Consider the following 21,860-nt stretch of genomic DNA (forward strand, 5'->3'; position numbering starts at 1 on the left):
AATTAATAATTAACCATTGTTTAAAAACAGGTACGCAATGCGTACATGGTTAGACATGCAATACATGCCTAATACTATACCTTATTATTAAAGAGTGATACGTTTTGTAGTGATCCTTCGACGTTTTATTTGAAACATGAACAATACATTTATAAATATAATTTGTTGACTCATATGGTACAAATATGGAATGATTTCTGCTACTGTGGTCATTATGTACAGTCTCGTGAAACCATATCTACCCAAATAATTATACTTGTTTACATTGACAAGTCTGTCATGCTGAAAATGTGAAGTAAGCTAGACCAATAAGATGTGACCATTATTTCAGTGTCCTAAAAGCAGAATAAAAGGAAGTATGAAATTTAGTAATAATTCTTTTACATCAAATGAGCTTTGAAATTCCTTGCCAAACGTTCACTGAAATGCGAACTAAGATTAGTGTTAACCCTTTACCCCCTAAGGCGAACGGCAGTTTTTCCCAACTCGGCAAATAAAGACACTCCTGCCTGTGTACAATATGTCATTTGAAAGCCACTAATCTGCTTATTTAAGAATTGAAATCAGCAGCTATGAAGGAGGTAGACATTTTGAGAGAAATTGCTTTAAAATGGGAAAATTAACGCCTTCAAAAATGTATCAGTCTTCTACCATATTAGGTATACCCCTAAACTATAGGTTATTTAGCAGTTCTTAGTGCATACTTTATATGAAACAAGTCTTTCATTCCATTTGCATCCCGAAAACTTCTGGGGGTGGTCAACCATGTCTTGGATGGGAGGGGGTCAAAATTTTATGACTTCAATGAGCAGATCTTCACAAGACAATTTTCATGGCAAAAATTCATAGAAATCTATCAAATATTCACAGTTATGATCTTGTGTGCCAATATGCACTCTTAGGGGGTAAAGGGTTAAATACGGACACTTTCTCTGGTAAATCACATAGAAGCAAAAACGTTTGCCGAGTGCATTTTGACAGCAAACTGTAACGAATCCCCTTTGTGTAAGATCTGAGCCAAATCAGAAACACTGGAAATCAGTCTTTTGTGTTGATTAACAATGGAAATTAGCGAATTTGCTACACAGCGCTTCCCTGTGAGTAAGCAGCAGAAATAGTTTAACTGACATCAAAATCAATCACAATTGGGCCTGGATTAGTCTCAACGCAGCCAGCACCGCTGGCAAGACGAATTCTTAATTCGGGGATGTAAGCTTAGAAACGATATAAAATTTCCGTGTAATCCAGAGACGATTCATTTTCGTTATTTCGAAATAACGAATCACACGTTTTAGAACTGGTTAATAAAGCGATGCGAAGAAAACCAATAGTCACATACACGTAGAACACCACAATTTTTCCTTGAAGCATCCTCGATACCCTCTGAGAGCGGCCCTAAATAAACGCCTATGCATTGTTGTAAACTGTTCCCCATTTCAGCTTTGTTTTCCCAAATTAAGTAACTTAAGTACAGATTAAGGTGCTCAAAACTAATTCGAAGTTCCAGTGAGACAATTCTCTAAGAAATCATGAAGGTAATTCTCGATTAGCTCAAGGTATTATAAGCTTACTCAGTTTACTCAGGTTTGCTCAACAATGCTTCAAAATCTCAAAGTCACAGAATGGTGGTATCAGGCCAGCGATCAAAGCCAGCAATATTGACCTGAATATCGATGCCCGCTCTGATACAATGTATTTGCATGTTTTAATCAAATTAAAATGAAAAAGAAACACTCACGTTTTGTTCTGGAAAACAGCTACGCCACACACAGAGAAGTTGCTGGTAAACTACGGTACGATGTTCGAGGAGTATCACTAAAATAATTTTTTGTTTTAATTCTTGTCTTGTCCGTTTGATTTCTGAAATGAATTTTTGATTACCAAAATCGGCAATTCCGCCACGTGACCTATAGTTTCAGCGGTCCGTACATGGAGATTCAACTATGGCTGCGATATCTAGTCAAAGAGCTCCTGAAAACGGTACATTTTAATGTTTTCATCGTTTATGGATCCGTTTCCGTTAGCTGGGTTGCCATTTAGGCATAGACAAAGTTATAGCCCATCGGTATTTTCACGGTAATGCATAGTAACAAGTGAATTCACGAAGTAGAATTGGACGATAGAACTGCAGCGATAGAAACCATGTCACACAAATTTCTGTGTTTTATCGGCTACAGCGCGCAGCAGGCTGTTTGTGGAGAAATGGTTCGCACGATCGTCGGCGATCTTATGGAAATCAGACTCTTCCTTCTGTCATGGCATGTACTGTTTTTTTTTTTTGGTTCAGAGCTAAGAGATTACCTTCTAGGCCATGTATGGTCTTTGAAGAGTCTTGATATGATCAAGGAATATATCTGGAAAGATTACGGCGTTAACAATCCGCACTTGGGAAGTGTTGGTGCTGACAGAAAATTTGTCTAAATAAAAAACGTTTTTGCTAGTGCGGATAGGGCCTTTATTGGTCAACTTTTTCTTTTGTGCCCGTGTTTGTGCCAGACATGCGTGGTGACATCATGATTACCTCTAGCCGTTATCTACTTTACGTAATCAAAACCTCGAATGGCGTCTTGTTGCAGCTTGTTTCAGCACAGCAATACCTGACATCTCTGGGCTTCAGTGACCCCTTCAAAAATTTGTTTTTTCTTTTGGGGCATTGAAAGACGTTTTGAACTCCCAAAAGTTAAAAACTAATTGCCATTTGTTTGAAAACGTCAAAAATTTATTTTGATTATTGTGATAGATATTTAATGTCTTAGGACCATTCCGGAATGGAATAAAACATATTATTAAGTAAAATATTGTAGAAAATTAAACCAATATAGCTTACGTCTCCCGGCTTTTCCCTTTACTACCAAGCCACAAGAAAAGATACAAAAACGGAGTCTTGACAAGTGATCTTGAGACTTTCACTTTTGTGGCTAAATTTTCGTTACGGTTGATTTTTTTTTCTTTTACGGCTAACGGTTAAGATTTTCCAATTTTTACTGGCTTTTTTGGCCCGTTTTATGGCTAACAATAAACCCCATTTTTATACCTCCATTTTTATGCCTCGGGGAACATTGAGGGTCCTGGGGAAGCAAAACTAACTGTTCACCTTGGTGTCAATCATTAAGTGTTTATTGAGACCCTTTCATAGCCCTTGCGGAGATTCCATGGAGTTGCAGTGGTTTTTAGTAGAAACAAGGCTGATTACCAGCTAGAAAACTTCACGCGACAATGACATGATAATAGAGTCCAGACTGAAAACCAAGAATTGCAACCGTGGACAGCTGTTTCAACCTGGTTGGGTCTCGTGAATACGTTGTAGCAGCAGAAAATAGAGCAACCAGCTTATTGTCTACTAAACGCACATGATGATGACTTCAGATGAAACTCAAATCCAAATGTTTGCGGAATGGTCAACCTGACATGTACAACGCGTGACTGTGAACAATATGAAAAAAAAAGAGAAAATGTACGAAGAAAAAACATGGCCAAACCCTGTTAAAAATGAACAGCAAGCCGTATCTGAGAAGAACTACGGCCCAGACACCTTTAGGTTCTGCACGACGTTTTTGGTGGGCAATAGCTTGTACAGGGATTTTTTACAATCAAACACAGGACCCAGATAGTAGAAAGCACTTGATCTCCCCTTGCACAATTTTTTATTCAGCAGTCTCCGCTGTGAAGGCTTTTTTCGGAAATTGCCCATCCCCACTCCCCCTCAAAAAAAATAATGGTCCGTCCCCAAGAGAATTTTGTCTTGTCCGTCCCTTATTGGTTTAGCAGATGTCACGCGAGTGATCTTTGTAACGCGATACTCGGACTACTCGAGTGATCTCTGTAAGCGGTGTAAGCGGTGAAAGACTGGTGAAAGGCCCGAGTCTCTGAGAGATCCGAGGAAGTTGAACTTAATTAGATGAACTGATAATTCACGATAATACGGTAATCACACATGTATATTCCTTGAGGAAATGCTTTGGATATTTACGTCCAATGAAAAGTCGCCTATAATTATCTCGGCATCGATAGCCGGTGCATTTACAACACCGATATTTACTGGCTCCTATATCAGACCAAACTTAACAAGACTTGCTATTATTTGTTTGTCTTCTTTTCGTCTTAACTCGGGATAAATTAAACAGTCGCAAAAATTTCTTGTGTGTACGTAAGAACCTGGTACGAGACGCTTTTTCCCAGGCGTTCCTCACGGAGATGAACAAGGAAACTGGGAAAAAATAATTGCTTCCGGTTTGTCACCTGAGCTTTTCAAATCTTGTCACGAGTCTTCTCTAGTGCCAGGGAAATGGCTGTTCGCAGAGTAGAATGGGCGCTTTTGATATTAGTAATTTTGAAAATAGCATTTTCTTCATCGGAAGAAACCTGCAAAAAGATCAGTGTATGTTCATGTGAGCTATCGAATGGAACGAAGATTGATTTAAAGCCATTGGACGGAACTGCTTCTTTACCGAGGTAAGCTTAACTAAAAGTATTCTGCAACTTTCGTTTCTCGTTACAGCTGGAACCACAAGTAGCTTGCAAGGGAGGCTCATTTGGGAGAATCTTTTTAAATGACGCCTGCAAGCAGCTCAAAGGCTACATGTTCACATGTACTTCAAATGGAAATATAGGAAGCTTGTACAGCTAGCTCCAGTTCACTACCGAGAAAACATTTACTTTTCTCTCCCCTCACAGGAAACACCCTCATTTGTCCATCTTGAGGTCTCATAACATCTACATTATGGTTTAACACTGAAGCAGTTTTGCCCAAAAAATTCATTGAGTGGGCAACATAATTTGCAATGTAGAATCTTTGACCTCAATTGTGCAACAGTATAATGTAAGCCATGAATTGACTGAGGATCACCGTTTCACTTTGAATTTTGTCGTTATGATATTATGCATCAGTTAATTCCAGTAGTGTGCATCCCTCTTCCCCTCTCACCTCAGTGCAACTAATCCTGGGACTGGGGCATTCAAAATTTTATTATTGCCTGGTGGCTGGACATTTGTATAGCCCTAGTAAAACCCAGGAACATTTGGCACCCTTGTGCAATTGGTCTTCCATGTGGCCAAGAATAAATACTTTGAATACTGTCTTTGTGTCTTGAAAAATTGCTATCGATTGCAGATTAGTTCTCAGTATTCTAATAAAGCTATAGGCCATATTCATATTCCCGGTACTGGACTGCAATGAGCTTGCAATCAAGGCTCGTGGGGGAAAATCATTAAAAAGCGATAAATGTCATTTGCATTTGAAAAGGCTCCCTGCATTAGCCTCAGTTGCAAGCTAGTTCCAGTCCAATACCGAGAATACAAATCTTGTCCATAGACCACTCTTTCTATGGGCTTACTGGCACAATAAACGCATGCAGGATGTTGGAACTGAATGCAAGAAAAGCTTGATAAAAATGATTTGCATAAGAATGTGTTTATTTATCCATTGAAACGTCAGCTTCACAAACTCACAATGACAGTTGATTTCAGGTTGATAAAAAGCTAAGTGCAAGACCAGAACATAGCTTTGATTCATGGCATCCCTATACTGCAATCTAGCTACTTTGTACTTCCCCATCTTAAGATTGCAGTCTGCATTGTGGCATTAATCTTACTCAGATTTTAATTATCATTAAATGAATAAATCCTCATTAAGTTGTAAAGTGCATGTACATGTAACAGATGTTTAAGTCCTCCTGCTTTAGCAAATATTGAGTATCCTTGTTCATTTTTATCATTTTATCCAATTTATGTAATTAACTGCTAAGTTGTAGACCCTTTAATGGTGTAGCAGGAAATTAGAATTGTTAATTAATTCAAATTTGACAAAAACTGAAATGTTCTTTTTGAAAGGTGCTGTGTGGAGTCTTTGGGGATGTATGAATCCTTTATGCATTTTCCTAAGGAAGTGCATAGTGTGTGCCCTAAAACAAGTCCAAAAGTTTCAAAAGCAACCTGTTAGATAGCTGATTGCAGTGTTGAAATCACATGTTATATTTATACACAGTGGCATTTATTGCAATATCACCTGACATTGCTCGTCTTCATTTCATAAGAAAATGAATAGAAATGACCACTTTTATATTTAAATGTTAAGCTGATCCAAACGCTGAAGCAATTTTCGAAATTAAGCGTTAAGATCATGTGTGACCTGAGCTTTCCTGTGGCTATGATGTTCAGAGAAGCTGTTGAGTGTTTGCAAAGTCATACTTGTGCTTGCACCAAGATACCTATTTCAGATTCACTCTTGTTTTCAATTTGTCAGATGCTTAATTTGAAAGACTGTGCTAAATAATCAGGCAGGCTGTGTTGTCTTTGTTGTGTTTACACAACGGTTTACTGCGTGAGTGACACGGCAGAAAAAAGTATTGCCCAGTTAAATTCTGCCCTCTGTGAATTAAACGAGTGGTGCCTCATTGACAGATTAACACCCCACCCAAGTAAAAGTGAGGCCATGCTAATCTCTAGAAGAAATCTCACGGCTAATATTCCCCCGATCTTCATTGGAAACTCTACAATTGAATGGGTATCGAAATCACGATTACTGGGAATGACTGTTGATGAGAAACTGATCTGGACTCCGCATATGCTGGAACTCAAAAAATCATTTGCTAAAAAACTAGGATTACTTAAGAACTCGAGATTTCTCCCTAGGAACGTTCGTCAGGATCTCTATTTTAAGGTCATTTTGCCCTCAGTGACCTATGGTCTTATACTATGGGGATCTTGCTGCAACTCCGACTTATTTTAGTCCCTGGAAAGACTTCACTGCAGGGCTGCGAGGCTTATTTTTAACTTGCCGAAAGACATGGCTTCTTTTGATGTCCTACAACGGGCCCAATGGCCCACTCCGTCTATTTATTATAAATCAGCCATTTTTATCTGTTTTCATAAAGCTTTTCACGATAGGTTACCTGTCACATTAATCGATCTGATTTCTAAGAAACAGGCCACAAATTATTCAACCCAGACCTGCGCTTCTTTAATTGTTCCCCGCTTCAACACGCATTACATGAAACACTCTGTCGCGTTCAGAGGCTCAGTCCTGTGGAATGCAGTGACCAACAACTGTACTGCCCAGACAAAAAATGTTCCATATTGTGACCTCAGGCTAAAGCTTAAATCTCTAGTTAATTTTAATGAATTCAGCTTTAAGATAACGTCTGCATCCACTTGTAATTTTAGAAAAGATGACTTTGTATATACCTAAAAACTTATGCTAACAATCTCTTATTGAATATATCGCTGACTTAAGTTCAAACATTTTTTCTGTAAATACCCCTAGTTTTTAGTTTTTAGTTACTTAGCAATTAGTTAATTGCAAACGACCCCACAAGCTCACGTACTGTAGCTTTAATACTCATCGTTTTAAAATAAAGGTTATCTATCTATCTATCTATCTACACAGCAATGGACATGACTATCTGTTATTTTTTAAAAGATATAAATTGTAATGTCCATTCAATCTCAAAGCAGAGTGAAACTGAATGCAAGACTCGTTAAGCTAGCTCCAAGCAGTTAAAAGCTTTCCTTTTTTTTTCATTGATAGTTTTACTGACCTGAAAGGTGGTGGTGGTTCTACACGGACATTTGACTGGAGCCCATGTACTCCCTTCAACTTGAAGAAGTTCCTGTGTACTCAAGACCATGTACTGGTGCGTTTAATATTAATTTCCAGCAATGATGAAGTGCTGGGCAATGTTCTTTTTTTGTCATTGTTAAAGGGTCACCTACATGGTTTACACGTACTTTGTATCATGTGTCTCTGTTATAATAATATTTATAATTGTTATTTCTACAAGGTGATTCAATATTAACAACTATCAAACACTGTAGATAATATACTTGAAAGATAGATTAAACCAAGCTCACCTACTGCAGATAGTTTTTTTTGGAGTGGGGAAGGGAAGGTCGTATGAATATTTTCTGGAATAACACTTTGGAACTTTGAACGATGTAGTTTTGCATGTATGATCACACCATTCTGTAAACCTCAGTCAGCTGATTTTTGTCTGGTCACTCTATCTTTCTGAGCCATTGTGCAGGGATTTGTGGTGTATCTCATCAAGAAATAGACAAGTGGTGCACTTGGCAATGTGTGAAGTCAGCTATTCTCATTTTTTACCCTCTCCTCACCAGTCAATGAAAATTGATGATCCAAAGTCAATACATATTTATTATTATACATTGAACTCACTATCTCTTTTCTGAATGGCGAAAAGTGTACAGTGAATTTTTGAAATCAGTGCCTGTGACGTCATCTCTGCAGATTATACAATAATCATGTCAAGGACACTTAAGGTCACGGGTAATCATGTCATGTTCGCACACTTTGTGTTGCTTGCCATCAGCGAGGAAGCAAATACATGACTTCCATTTTTTTTTGGTTCAATGTATAATAAAACAATTATAAGATTCAGTTTGTGTGATATCTAGAATAATCAAGGTCTCGGTAAGGGTTATCAGCCGAAGCTGAAGGCTGAGGCTGATAACCCTTACCTCGACCTTGGTTATTCTGGATATCACATAAACCTCATCCAATAATTGTTTAATATATATTTTAAGGAAAACGACCAATTTTTTAAGTTTACAAGACATGTTTTGACAGAACTTCTGTCATCTTCAGTGGAATGATTACAAAGCAAGTTGAATAATAAGTAGACAAAAATGCTAATTAAGACAAATAGTAACAAAAGAACGTGAAAAGGTGCGAATTAAAAGGATAATTTTAAATTTACGTGGTGTAATTGCTGATTGAGGTAAGGTATTTCTTTTTGAATATGGATGGCCTCCTTTATCTTGAGTTGAAAGCTGGTAGTGGCGTGATCTAAAATATGGAAGCAGTCTATTGAACACGATGAGCGACAACGTTCAGAATTCTGAAGATGTTTGAAAATGTGAGAGGCCTTATCAACGGCTAAGTGCTCACGTACGCGTGTGGAAAAATGTTGGGTGGTTTTGCCGACATAACAGGCATTACAGTGCGCACATGTAAACTTATAAACCACACGTGAACGAAGCCCGCTGGGTATAGGGTCTTTCACACCAAAAAGGTTACCTATCTTAAAGGAAGAAAAAACTAATTTGATGTCTAAATCATTACAATAGCGCTTGATTAAGTGTCGAATCTTCTTCTGAGTGATGACAGAAAAATGGCCTATGTACAGCAGCTTAAAGTAAAACGTGGGCGAGGTGGTAAGGGGGTAGCCCCGGGGACAGTGATTGCTATGGATTGCAGTGATGTAACAGTTAACCACTTTTTCAATTAAATGGGCAGGGAAAAGGTTCTTTTTGAGAATTTCAGTAAACTTGGTTATGTCCTCGTGTCCCGATTATAAGTTATAAGTTCAGATCTTTTGTTTAGAAGTGTAGATCTGTCCGAATTTATTCTTTTCTTTTCATCTTATGAAAATGGTTAACTACAGCACTGTAAGTGCTGTCACAAAACTGTCCCTTATAAATTGGCCACCGATTGATGTTGATTGATATTGTTTTTATTGACTATCGATTTCTTCAAAACATACATGTTGATCTGTCTGTATTTGCAAAAAGCATAGCCACAGAATTTGACATGTCACTGACTATCTTATACTATTCTATCCTAGAGTTAGCTTTAAATTTCCACTAGCTCAAATAAGAGGAAATACTCTCCTGTATGCCTTTTGAGGCCAGAAAGACTAAATTCGCCAGCTTTTTGTTGAATCATAAATTGTACAATTTAATTAATGGTGTTTACAATGTGAAATGTGAGTCTAAATCAATGACACAAAGTCGTGTATCAAGACTCTGGCAGAGAGCTGATCTACAGCTTTCTAAAAGCCTGCATTGTCATAAATGGACTGAATAAGAGCTTCCTTCATCAAAAATCTATTAATCTTAAGGAAACTAGGCCATAAATCTGAGTTTAAGGGAAAAGTCTGCATGTTGTTTAGGTAAATTATCGACCAGAAGAGCACACATCATATTTTTTTGCACAAGAGAATCACAGACAACTCTGACTGTTAGCTAAGCCGAGAGCACCTAAAATTGATACCAAAAACAAGGAAACAGGCCGTCATTAAGTTTTGAGTCACCTGTAGCCTCATTCTCCACACCCGTAGCAAACTTGTTACTTTGTGGTTGAATTCTATCAACAACAGGCAATTTCACCTGTTGCATCAGTTATAGCCCTTAATGACAGCACTGAGGTAATGCTCAGTATCTACTCACCTCAGTGCTTCAAATGATTTCCTTGCCATCAAAATTCAGGCTAAATATCGCTAACAGTAGCTAGAAAATGTCTGTTCAATTGCACTTCTAAGCCCTAATTGTGGGGCTAAAGCTCTTTGCTGTCTAAAGCAAGCATAACATTATTGCCACAATGCAAAGGGCCTAATTACGAGGCTTAATGGTGACCTGTAACATCTCTGGGCAGTTTCATGTAAGATAATGGATGATGCTTACTAGCAAATGGTTAGACAAGTTTGCACTGGACTAGTGACATCCTTGGGCAGATTTCTTTTGGACAGCAGTAATAGAAAGCTATTCAATCAGCTCTTTCTCAGAGTCACTGCACAAACTAAAATTCAGACATGTGCATTCAAGTGTAGATTAAGCTAACACCCTATAATTGAAAACGGGAAGGGATGGGGAGTGGGTTGTGACAAATTAAAACAAGAAACATAGGCACACAAGGCGTGCAAGAGTTATTTTTTTGTGTGAAGTGTTGGAGATAGAAGCATTCATGGTACAGTAATGATTTGGTTAATTTGACAAGTTTTTTTGGTTGCGATGTTACATCAGTCATGGTAAGATAGCTAAATAGTATGCCATAAAATGTTTGACTGAACAAACTACAGTAATCTGACACGTCTCCAGATTAATGTAGACACCATCTTATTTTCTAACAGGCAATTTGATTCGTTCTTTGACACAACCCGCACTATGATTGGTTTGACATGCGCACATGCATAACTCCCCCACTCACCGATCACATAACCCTTCCAACCCCCAAGAGGAATTTTTGCTCAAAAATACTCAAGTTAATTTACAGACCTTTTCGCATTTTATATGAGTCGTAAGTTTACCTTTTTACACAACACAACACAACTTCACCGAAAATAGAAAGAAAGAGAAAAAACCTCTGACACGTTGAAAGTCTGATTTAATTAAATTGCACTTTAACTTGGTGCCACGCAGTCTTCAAAGAACATTTGAACAATTTCATACTTTTTAGCTTTAAAAATATCAGACTGAAATGAATGTCATGAAATAAAACTATTAAACTGCTACTGCAGAGACATAAGAACCTTCCAGAAACGAAAGCTTCTTTTTTGTTTAATATCCTGGAAACAATGTCCGATAACTTGTCAGCTCTAATTGCATTTACTCCCATATAAAAAACAAAAGTGTTAAGTTACCATTTGTTACTAAAAATAGCAAACATCTTGTGGGAAAGAGTGGTGACGATTCATCTACTCTAATTGAATTTACACCCTTGTGAAAAACAAGAGTGTCAAATTACACTTTGTAACTAAAAACAAAAAAGTCTTGTTATATTTGCATGCAACAAGAACAAAACAATCGTTACCCGCACTTACTATTGTAAACGTTAGAACTGTTTCAAATCTAAAGTCTCATCCTCTCTAAAACATGTCCTAAGAACTAGACGTGACGATTCGTGACCTCTAATTGAATTTACTCCTTGTGAAAAACAAAAGTATCAAGTTACCTTTGTAACTAAAAATAAAAATATCTCGTTGCATTTGCATACTACTAAATCACGAATCATTTCAAACCTCATGGCTCATCTCGTTCATTTAACTAAAATCCTCAGCCTAACCCACAGAAAATGTCGAAGTAAACCCAATATATGAATACTTCCTCCTCTTTTATAGAAGAATAAATATGGCTGTTCTGAACTCTATCGGGATCAAATCTTCTCACATACCATTTACCTTTACAACAAGAAATTTGATTGGCTGTTTATAGTAGATCCAATCTGATTGGTGTGACATACATACATCTCTCACTCACTCACTCACTCACTCACTCACTCACCCATTGACCCGTCCATAACATACCCAACATGCTGACTAAGAGGTATTTTTCTTACAAAAAAATAACTCAAAAATAGTTATAATAATGAAACACGTAGCTAGTAGTACTCTTCATTCAGCTCCCTTCATACCTTGTGGAATCTTGTCATGTGACGGGGTTCTGGGAAGGACTGATTGCCTCTCAATTTTTGATTTTCTGTAACCTGGAACTCTAGAATGCATGTTTTTTTTATTTTCCCTAAGTCCAATTGACATGAGAGTTAGCTGCACAACCATATTGTCTGCAACAACGAAGGAAACCACAAATAGGAGCTTACAATTCAACTGCTTTTGTTTTCACAGACTGATTTTCATAAATTTGTGTATAGCTTGGTTGAGTTATGCATGTTAATTTGATGTGAATGATGTATAGCTTTTGTAAGATATTTTGTACCTCTCTGTAGGTTGCCCAACTTGGTAGTGGGGAATGTTTCCCTGCTGGAAGTGATGACACCAGTTTTAGTGTGGACAGTGCAGGCAGTGTTGTTGTAACATATGGAGATATAACAAGTGGTTCCGGTCCATCTGAAGGAAAAAGGTATTCAATTGGTGTATTTTAATGGCATAATCACTGTAAAAATATCTGTGGAATTTTGGTCAATTTTGGGTATGGGAAATTATCTAATTGAACCTTTTTAGGTACTTTATGCTTCAGCGGCATGACATGCTTTTTAAGTCTCGTGATAGGTATTTAAAATACAAACCATGGATAAACTAAACTTGCCTGGCATGCTACAATAGGCCATTCCTGAGTTTCCTTTTTTCTCTGTTTCAAAACAAGTCTTTGTGCAAAAGCTTTCATATGAAAACGAGTTTGATTTGCATGAAAATGAACCTGTAGGTCAAACACATTTTCATATGAATGGTTTCGCAGGTAGATTCGTTTTTGATATAGAGGCCAAAGGCAACTCAGAAATGGGCTATTAACCACACCAAAATGGTACAAATAGTGTAATAATTATGTAATTGTAATTTTTAGGTATGCTTCAGTGGCATGACAGGCTTGTTTAGTCTCGCAATAGGTATTTTGGCTGGAATATATCTTGCCAAAATACAAGCCATGACTAAACTAAACTTGCCTGATATGATGCTAATTAAGTGCACCAAAAAGGTACAAGAAGTTGTAATACTTTATTAGTTCAGGTGATGATCACCAATGGAGCCAATAAAGTGCTGTACAATTACAGTAATGGTCTGTCGAAAAGATTAGTTCAGTTTAAGGTCTTCACAATTTTCATTGGGAGTTGCTACCTGTAAAATTCACAATGAAGTGAACTACATGTGTACATGTATTGTAAGGGACTCTTTCGTGTACAAAAGCTGCCATTAAGTGTTTTCTAAAACATTTGAAGTCTTAGTTCTGTAGTCTTCTGGAGTTGAAACCATGCTGTCTTAATTTCACTAATCTGGCCCTGTAACCTATTAGGCTTTAAAAGCTGCTTGTTGAAGTTGTAATTACATTTTGTGGGTTTTTGCGGATTACCTTTCAGCTCAAAATAATAAACCTGTACTTGAAAATACCACCAAGCTGAATTTTCCAGTTTTATTTGTGTTAGTAGGGACAGCTGCTTCATAGACTGCTGAAATTTCTGAATTCTTCTTCTGTTATGGTAACCACGGGGAACCAAGAAACTATTTTGCTTACAGCTCTTGCGTAGCACACACTATTCCAAGGTCAAGTAGCCAACCTGCACCAGAATGCATGAAAGCACTATACTTTGGTTTGGTGTAATTTATACTCAGATCATTGAAGTTTTTGACAATCTTTTGCTTGAGTACTAAGGTCTGTTTAGATTCACTCTTCTGCCCATATGTGGTGATTTGGTTTCTGGATCAATGTTCCAATTTGGTGAGGGAAATCAGTCCTTTTCCGTCGATCTTGTCAGAACTGTGAAATTGTGGGATGTATACCAAGCAGTTCGTTCCTTTCAAAGGGTCAAAGGCAGTACAAAAAGTTTTCTAAGAACAAATTAAAGTTAATCTTGAGGCTGCACAGAAAAACTTTAAATTATTAGGGGAGGGGAGGGGGGGTAAGGATGTGGTGTGTGGTACTGAGTTACATTTACAAAAACAAATGTTAACACTCCCCAATGGGGCTTTACATTGTTAATTATCTAAAGTTACAGTAACCATGATGATGTAACGTGTAAAAAATAACAACGAAATCATGAATAAAATGCAGTATAAAATGCAGTTAAATTACAATAATATGCAATAAAAATTACAAAAAGTGAACCAATTTTACTAAGAAGATAAAAATTCACGTAAAAGTTTATTTCTTAATTTCTTTTAAAAGCAAGATCAGATTCGCATAACTTTAGAGCACAATCAAAACTATTCCTTAACAAAACTGTTCAATAAAAAATGTCCCTTGCCCAGCAGTGCACTTAAAAAGCACGATTTTTAAAGGTTTAAATGTTGACTCGGAACCGCTCACCTCTCCTCGTTTTCACAAATGGAAGAATGAGGAAAGATACATGTAAGCAGGCTCTAGACAAGTGATATGGAGCACATCATATGACTTCTATTGGCTAATAAAGCCTGCCATTTGACTCTCCAATGTTGATCAAAGTTTTACTAGGGCATTTAAACTCTGATTGACACCACAACTACCACCCTCTTCTGTTGCCTTGTTTGTTTTCCATGATAGCATCTTCCAAAAAACATCACGTGATGTTAATCTTGCTTTTTTTTCCCAGTCAGCACTTGTGCTGAAAAGATGACTCCACTCGCATTGATATAAAGGTGAAAGGGCTCAAGTTGTTGACTTTTATTAAGAAATTAGTTATGCCAACTGTTGCTAAAGCTGTTTTGTTCTCTTTCTCCTCATTCTACCAGTTTCATGTTTTTCTGTTACAAGCTAATGTATGTACTTGTATGTTTGTTTCTTACACAGGAGTACAAAGATAACTTTACAGTGTGATCCAGGGGGATCAGGAAAAGGATCTTTTTCGCCGTTTGAGGAGACACAACCAGAAAAAGGAACTGCAATATATGTAAATATCTACATTTTGCTAACAATGATTGTCTGGAATCCCCTCTCTTTCCGTCCCTACAATGTTGTATCCACACTAAGGAAGACATGTTACAATTTTTATTTATTCTCAACTTCGGATAATGCATTTCTAGCTTTCTGTTTTCTGATTTTAGAATCCTGGTTATTCGCCATTGTAATCATTTTTACCCTTGGGTTGGGTTTGGTAACTTTTCTCCCGAGGAAATGGGAGAAATAATGGGCAGAAAACTGCCCAATATATCACTGTTAACTGCGTAATGTACAAAAGTTTATCAGCGAAGCATTGAATGCAGTATAGAATTCGCGGGAAGTTCTAAAACTCAACACAAACTCGTTCAGAAAGTGAAAGCAGATTTTGGCCACATCATAACTTTAGCCATTCAGTTTGTTACGCTGCGTCTGGCTGTTGTTCATTATTTTGGAGACCTTGATCGTTTCTGATTTCCGTTTAGAGTTTTGCTGCATTTATTTATTTTTAAACTTGGTCTACGATTCTTTCAACAAGTGGAGCTGTCCATCCAGTGAGATATCCATAACACGAACAGGGTTGTAGAACGTTCATCGTAATCCTGGCAGTTTTAAGAGTCCCGTTGACCTACAGTCTTTTTCCAAGACCAAGAGCATTCTCTCGGTATATTACATTGCCGCATATGTGATAAAGTGGTGTATAATTCTACGAAGTTTTTAAATTTTGAAAAACCCGGGACGTGGGTGTAAAATCAATCGCAGAAAATGAAGAAAAGTAAACCAAAACCGCAGTGTAGGCATTATACTATTGTTTGTCCATTTTAGTTCCCTCCCAATAATTTAGCAGCAATCTCAGAGTTCGTTCTAAGGGGAACCAGTATCTCTGGTGAATTGGCGACATCAAAAAACTAAACAGTTACGGACACCTCGAAGGCAAACACCTCTCATGACCTATCTATTACCTACAGTTCCTTCGGTCCCGTCGCATTGCCCATTTATTTTTGATGAAAACGCTTTGATACGTACAACGGACACTAGAGGTTCTTTTACTGGATTTTGCCAAAAATTCCAGAAACTTCGGTTGAAATCTATTGAGACGGTTCGGTCTAACCGGAAAATGTTGGAGCAAAAACGACCAACTTTGAAGGAGGCCGCCTTTGACTCATCGGACCAGTTTGACAAACCGACTCGTTGCCCTACTTCTCTTCAGATTATCACTTGGTTGGGGATTGAGGAAAGAAGTAGAAAATAGTTAGAACCATTCTTCTCGGTTGGCGCGATTTGATGGGAAAATGTCGGTCCATTAATTTTTACAAGTTACCGAGCCCAATCTATGGCCTGATCCTTGGTATCAAGTTAAGATTTTAACGTGTCAAATTGCACCTGTTTGATCCTTTAATTCCAAAATATATTTCTCTTTCAGAGTGCAAATTTTACGTCAACGTTCGCCTGTGCCATTGGAGGTGACAGTTTTGACATTTTGTTCTAATAGTGCCCAGTTCCAGGAGTGCTTCACTTTGCTATCTTTTTAACGTTTTCAAAAAAGTAAAGTAGATTTTATTATCAGGCTAGCGGTTAGTGTGGTTGATATAAAAGTTTGTTGAAAGGAAGATTAATGTATCGTTCAAACCAGGCGTGATGGTCGTCACTGGGAGAATATCAGGTTGACGTCAACAATACGGAAGGACCCAGCTCAGCCAGGTCTGTACAGAAAAGACTGAGTCGATAATCCCCTGTTTAGTCCCGAGCTAGCTTAGTTACAATATAAGAGTAATAATAGGTTTATTACACTGCGAGCACTTTGCCAAGTCCAATACTTGCAAAGTACTGGACCGGCGATCTTGTGATCTTGAGACTTTCATTTTTGTGGCTAATTTTTGTTTACGGTTAATTTTTTTTACGGCTAACGGCTAAAATTTTCAAATTTTTACTAGCAGTAAACCCCATTGTTATACCTCGTATTTCAAATACGTTTTCCGATTGGAGGAGAACGTGTCACGTGTCGTGGGTCAAAACTCACTAACTCCCTAGGCCGAACAAAACTCACCAACTCCCTAGGGAAACAACAACTTGAAATCGCGGCAAATTTGTGAGCCAGCTGGCGTCAAGCAAACGATTTCTTCGCATTTTTTTTTCTATTTTTGAGTTGGAAGGTATCATAAAACACTTAATGACTGGTCCCGCGGGAAACAGTGAGGATTGTTTCCCCTCGACCTCAATGTGGAACATTGTGGGTCTCGGGGAAACAAAACTCACTGTTTCCCTTGAGGCCAGTCATTAAGTGTTTTATTGAGACCCTTTCATAGCCCTTGCGGAGATTTCATGGAGACGATTTCTACTTCCGGTGGTCTTTAGTAGAAACAAGGCTGATTACGACCTAGAAAACTTAACGTGACAATGATGTGACAGTCTAAGCTGAAAGCCAAGAATTGCAACCGTAGACAGCTGTTTCGACCTGGTTGGGTCTCGTCAGTACGGTGTAGCAGCAAAAAATAGAGCAACCAGCCTATTGTCTACTACACGCACATGGTAATGACTTCAGATGAAACCCAAATCCAAATGCTTGCTGAATGGCCAACGTGACATGTGCAACGCGTGACTGTGAACAATATGCAAGATCCGTTGCCGCGATATTGTAGATTGCGAAAAAAGAAAGCGTACTCCAGAAAAAAAAATTAAAACAATAAAAAACATGGCCAAACCCTGTTAAAAAATGAACAGCATTTCGGATCTGACAAGAACTACGACCCAGACACCTTTACGGTTGCGCATGACGCCAGTTTTTTGGTGGGCAATAGCTTATACAAGAATTTCAGTTACAATCAAATACAGGACTGACCCAGATAGTAGAAAGCACTTGCTCGATCCCCCCGTGCACGATTTTTTATTCAGCAGTTTCTGCTGTGAAGGCTTTTTTTGGAAATTGCTTTACCCCACTCCCCCTCAAAAAGTAATGGTCCGTCCCAAGAGAATTTTCTCTTGTCCGTCCCTTATGTAGCTTACAGTTCTTGTTGACGCTACGTCTAGAGATTTCGAACTCACGCTCTGTTGAAGAGACTCGAGGAGCCCTTTGAGAATTGAAAGATAGAGCGAGCGAGGTTCGACTAGAAAAATAAATAAAAATACACGTGAAGAAGAGCCGAGCTATATGAGAAATACAGGACAGAATATAAAGACTTACAAATGTTTCCTGACTGTAGCGATGACGGTGAAGCTTGGTAGAATAGATTCCGCAACAATATTAACTTGAAGCTAGAGAAAACGTTGAAAAGATTGGCGCGCTAGGAAACCGTAGCGTTTTAAATAGTCCTAATTTGCATACGTAAATGGCAAGCTAAAATAAAAATTCGCACGTGGAATCCTACACCTTATTAATTTAGCAGGTGTCACGCGAGTGATCTTTGTGACGTAATACTCAGACTACTCGAGTGATCTCTGTAAGCAGTGAAAGACCCTGGTAAAAGGCCCAAGACTCTAAGAGATCCGAGAAAGTTGACCTTGATCAGATGAACCGAAAATTCACTATAATGCGGTTATCATTCACACGTGTATATTCCTTGGTGTAAATGCTTTGGATATTTACGTCGAACGAAAAGTCGCCCATGATTATCTCGGCATCGATAACCTGTGCAATGCATTTACAATACCGATATTTACTGGCTCCTATATCAGACCAAACTTAACATAACTAGCCATTACTTGTTTGTCTTCTTTTCGTTTTAACTCGGGATAAATTTAACCAGCGAACGCAGACGGGTTTCCGGTTGTCGCTTGTCTCTGCCGAAAACAACGTCTGCGAACCCGAGCCAGGAAACGATTTCTGTGACGTAGGAATTTTAAGCCAATCACAGTTTAGCTCAAGTAGCCCCAGAACCACTGCGTGAGGTATTCGCTGCGAGGAGCACTCGAGTTTCATTCTATCATGGGATCTGATTGGCCAAGGAGAAACAAAAGTCATTACGTCACAGAAATCGTTTCCTGGCTCGGGTTCGCAGACGTTATTTTCGGCGGAGACAAGCGACAGCCAGAAATACGTCTGCGTTCGCAGGCTAGGATAAATTGAACAGTCTCAAAAATTTCTTGTGTGCGCGTAGGAACCTGGTACGAGACGCTTTTTCCCAGGCGTTCCTCACGGAGATGAACAAGGGAACTGGGAAGAAATAATTGCTTCCGGCTTGTCACTTGAGCTTTTCAAAGCTTGGCACGAGTCTTCTCTAGTGCAAGGGAAATGGCTGTTCGCAGAGTAGAATGGGCGCTTTTGATATTAGTAATTTTGAAAATAGCATTTTCTTCATCGGAAGAAACCTACAAAAAGATCAGTGTATGTTCATGTGAGCTATCGAATGGACAGAAGATTGATTTAAAGCCAGTGGACGGAACTGCTTCTTCACCGAGGTAAGCTTAGCCAAAAGTATTTTGCAACTTTCGTTCTCGTTAAAACTGGAACCACAAGTAGCTTGCAAGGGAGGCTCATTTGGGAGAAATTTTTTAAAGGAATCCTGCAAGCAGCTCGAAGGCTACATGTTCACATGTACTTCAAAATGGAAATGTAGGAATATTCCTTTAATTTGCGAGCTAGTTCCAGTTGACTACCGAGAAAACATTTACTTGTCTCTCCCCCTAACAGGAAGCAACCTCATTTGGCTATCTTGAGGTCACATGACATCTGCATTATATTTTAACACTGAAGCAATTTTACCCAAAAAATTGATTGAGTGGGCAACGTAATTTGCAATGCAGAATCTTTGATAGCCTGTGAGCAGGCTCACCTTCGAGTCACGCCCGCAAGTGGCGAAGATCAAAATGATCTGGTGGGAAGGAGTCTGGTGAAGAAGCTCCAAGAAAGTGAGCCTGCGTCGATCTCTGAAATTTTTTCATTTCCGTTTCGCCTTAGCGAAGTGAAATACCATTGGTCGAAAAGCGGGAAAAGTGATAAAACGGTCTCTCTATTATGTTTGATTAGGAGCAATTTACCAAATAGATCCCCATGGAGTCAGTAATTGACCGCACGTTCTCACAACAAAAAATAAATCGTTCTTCACATCTGGAGTCAGAGGAAGAGTTGAGTACCCGTATAACTGATATTTTAACAAAGTTCCAGTCTGTTTCTGGTTAAATTTCAAACTAGCTAAAGAGGGAGCTGGAAATAGCAGTTGAAAGTATGTTAATGAATCAAGAAGTACTTGTCGTGTTGCAGACTGCATATGGAAAGAGTTAAATATTACAAACGTATGTATTGCAAGTGGGCAGCGAAACAACATGATGGCGTTTGCCCGTTTACCAGCATCATCAAAGACCAGACAGCTAAAGCAAGATCACTTGGAATCAAGTGTGCGTCCTTGCTAGACATAAACTTTGACAGTTTTTCTTAAGCAAAACTTTATTAACAACACATATTGCGCCTGTATGTTGTCACGAAAAAGATTTACAATTTTCCTGAGAAATTTGAGTTGCCAAAGTTCCGGTCAAGATTAATTGACTTATTCTTTTCTGCGGTTTCCGGGGTAGAAATAAAAAAATTGCAGAGATCAGAGCAGGCTCACTTTTTCATCTCGCAGCCACGCCGTGCACACTTGTGCTCCAACGTGAGCCTGCTCACAGGCTAAATCTTTGACCTCAACTGTGCAACATTATACTGTTAGCCATGAATTGATTGAGGACCACCATTTCACTTTGAATTTGGTTGCTATAATATTATGCCTCTCCCCCCACCCCCCTCCCCAAATGCAACAGGCAGGCATTTGCTCGAGTACTGAGGCTGGGACATTCAAAATTTTATTATTGCCTGGTGGCTGGACATTTGCATACTCCTAGTAAAACCCAGGAACATTTGGTACACTGTCTTGTGGAAGTGGCCAAGAATAAATACTTTGAATACGGTCATTGTGTCTTGAAAAATTGGTGTTGATTGCAGATTAGTTCTCAGTATTCTAATAAAGCTATAGGCCATATTCATATTCCTGGTATTGGACTGCAACTAGGTTGCAATCAAGGCTCATGCAGGGGAAAATCATTAAAAAGCGATAAATGTCATTTGCATTTGAAAAGGCTCCCTGCATTAGCCTCAGTTGCAAGCTAGATCCAGTCCAATACTGAGAATTTAACAAATTGACATCATTTTTTCATGCATCTGTCCTGTTATTGATCATGAATCATGAATTTTGTCATAACATTGTCAAAGTAGCTGTCAATCCACAAGGCGATAGCCGAGTGGATCCGCAGACTACTTTGACAATGTTATGACGAAATTCGTTGTCAATAACAGGACAGATGCATGAAACACTGACGCCAATTTGTTTTTTACGATAGCAAGTTGTCAAATTGTCTGCTCTTGCTTGTTAACACACCGCATTAATTATAAATTCATGTGTCTGTCCACTTATTGACAATGAAAATTAGCCAAAGAGCGCACGAGAATTTCTGCAGTTATCATAAAAACAAATATGGTCTATAGACCACTCTTTCTATGGGCTTTAACTGGCACAATAAATGCATGCAGGATGTTGGAAGAATGCAAGAAAAGCTGCACAAACCCACTATGACAGCTGATTTCAGGTTGATAAAAAGCTAGGTGCAACACCAGAACATACAGTAGCCTTGATTCATGGCATCCCTGTACTGCAGTCTAGCTGCTTTGTACTTCCCCATCTTAAGATTGCAGTCTGCATTGTGGCATTAATTTTACTCTGATTGTAATTATTATTAAAATGAATAAATCCTCGTTAAGTTGTAAAGTACATGTACATGTAACAGATGGTTAAGTTCTCCTGCTTTAGCAAATACTGTGCATCCTTGGTCATTTTTACCATTTTATCCAATTTATG

General features: G+C 38.4%; 1 protein-coding gene across 2 annotated transcripts; it reads left to right on the forward strand.

Moving 5' to 3' along the window:
• The first annotated feature begins 37 nt into the window (after positions 1–37).
• LOC145488734 (uncharacterized) lies at positions 38–16,880 on the forward strand. 2 transcript variants are annotated; one of them, XM_081467657.1, is made up of 5 exons: positions 4,187–4,452; positions 7,526–7,631; positions 12,458–12,591; positions 14,950–15,049; positions 16,460–16,880. In XM_081467657.1, the coding sequence occupies exons 1-5, from the start codon at positions 4,286–4,288 to the stop codon at positions 16,523–16,525; spliced, it is 573 nt and encodes a 190-aa protein (XP_081323783.1). In that variant the 5' UTR covers positions 4,187–4,285; the 3' UTR covers positions 16,526–16,880. The 2 variants fall into 2 exon arrangements, with proteins under 2 accessions (XP_081323782.1, XP_081323783.1); XM_081467656.1 differs by lacking the exon at positions 16,460–16,880 and having other exon boundaries at positions 38–4,452; positions 14,950–16,453.
• Positions 16,881–21,860: the final 4,980 nt, after the last annotated feature.

Source organism: Orbicella franksi, chromosome 5, assembly GCF_964199315.1.
Source record: "Orbicella franksi chromosome 5, jaOrbFran1.1, whole genome shotgun sequence".
Classification (NCBI taxonomy): Eukaryota; Metazoa; Cnidaria; class Anthozoa; order Scleractinia; family Merulinidae; genus Orbicella; species Orbicella franksi.

Coding starts and splice junctions, on each gene's coding strand:
- LOC145488734 (XM_081467656.1), top strand. CDS start 4,286: ATGGCTGTTCGCAGAGTAGAATGGGCGCTTTTGATATTAGTAATTTTG. Junction 7,632..12,457: donor GTACTCAAGACCATGTACTG/GTGCGTTTAATA, acceptor ACCTCTCTGTAG/GTTGCCCAACTTGGTAGTGG. Junction 12,592..14,949: donor GGTCCATCTGAAGGAAAAAG/GTATTCAATTGG, acceptor TTTCTTACACAG/GAGTACAAAGATAACTTTAC.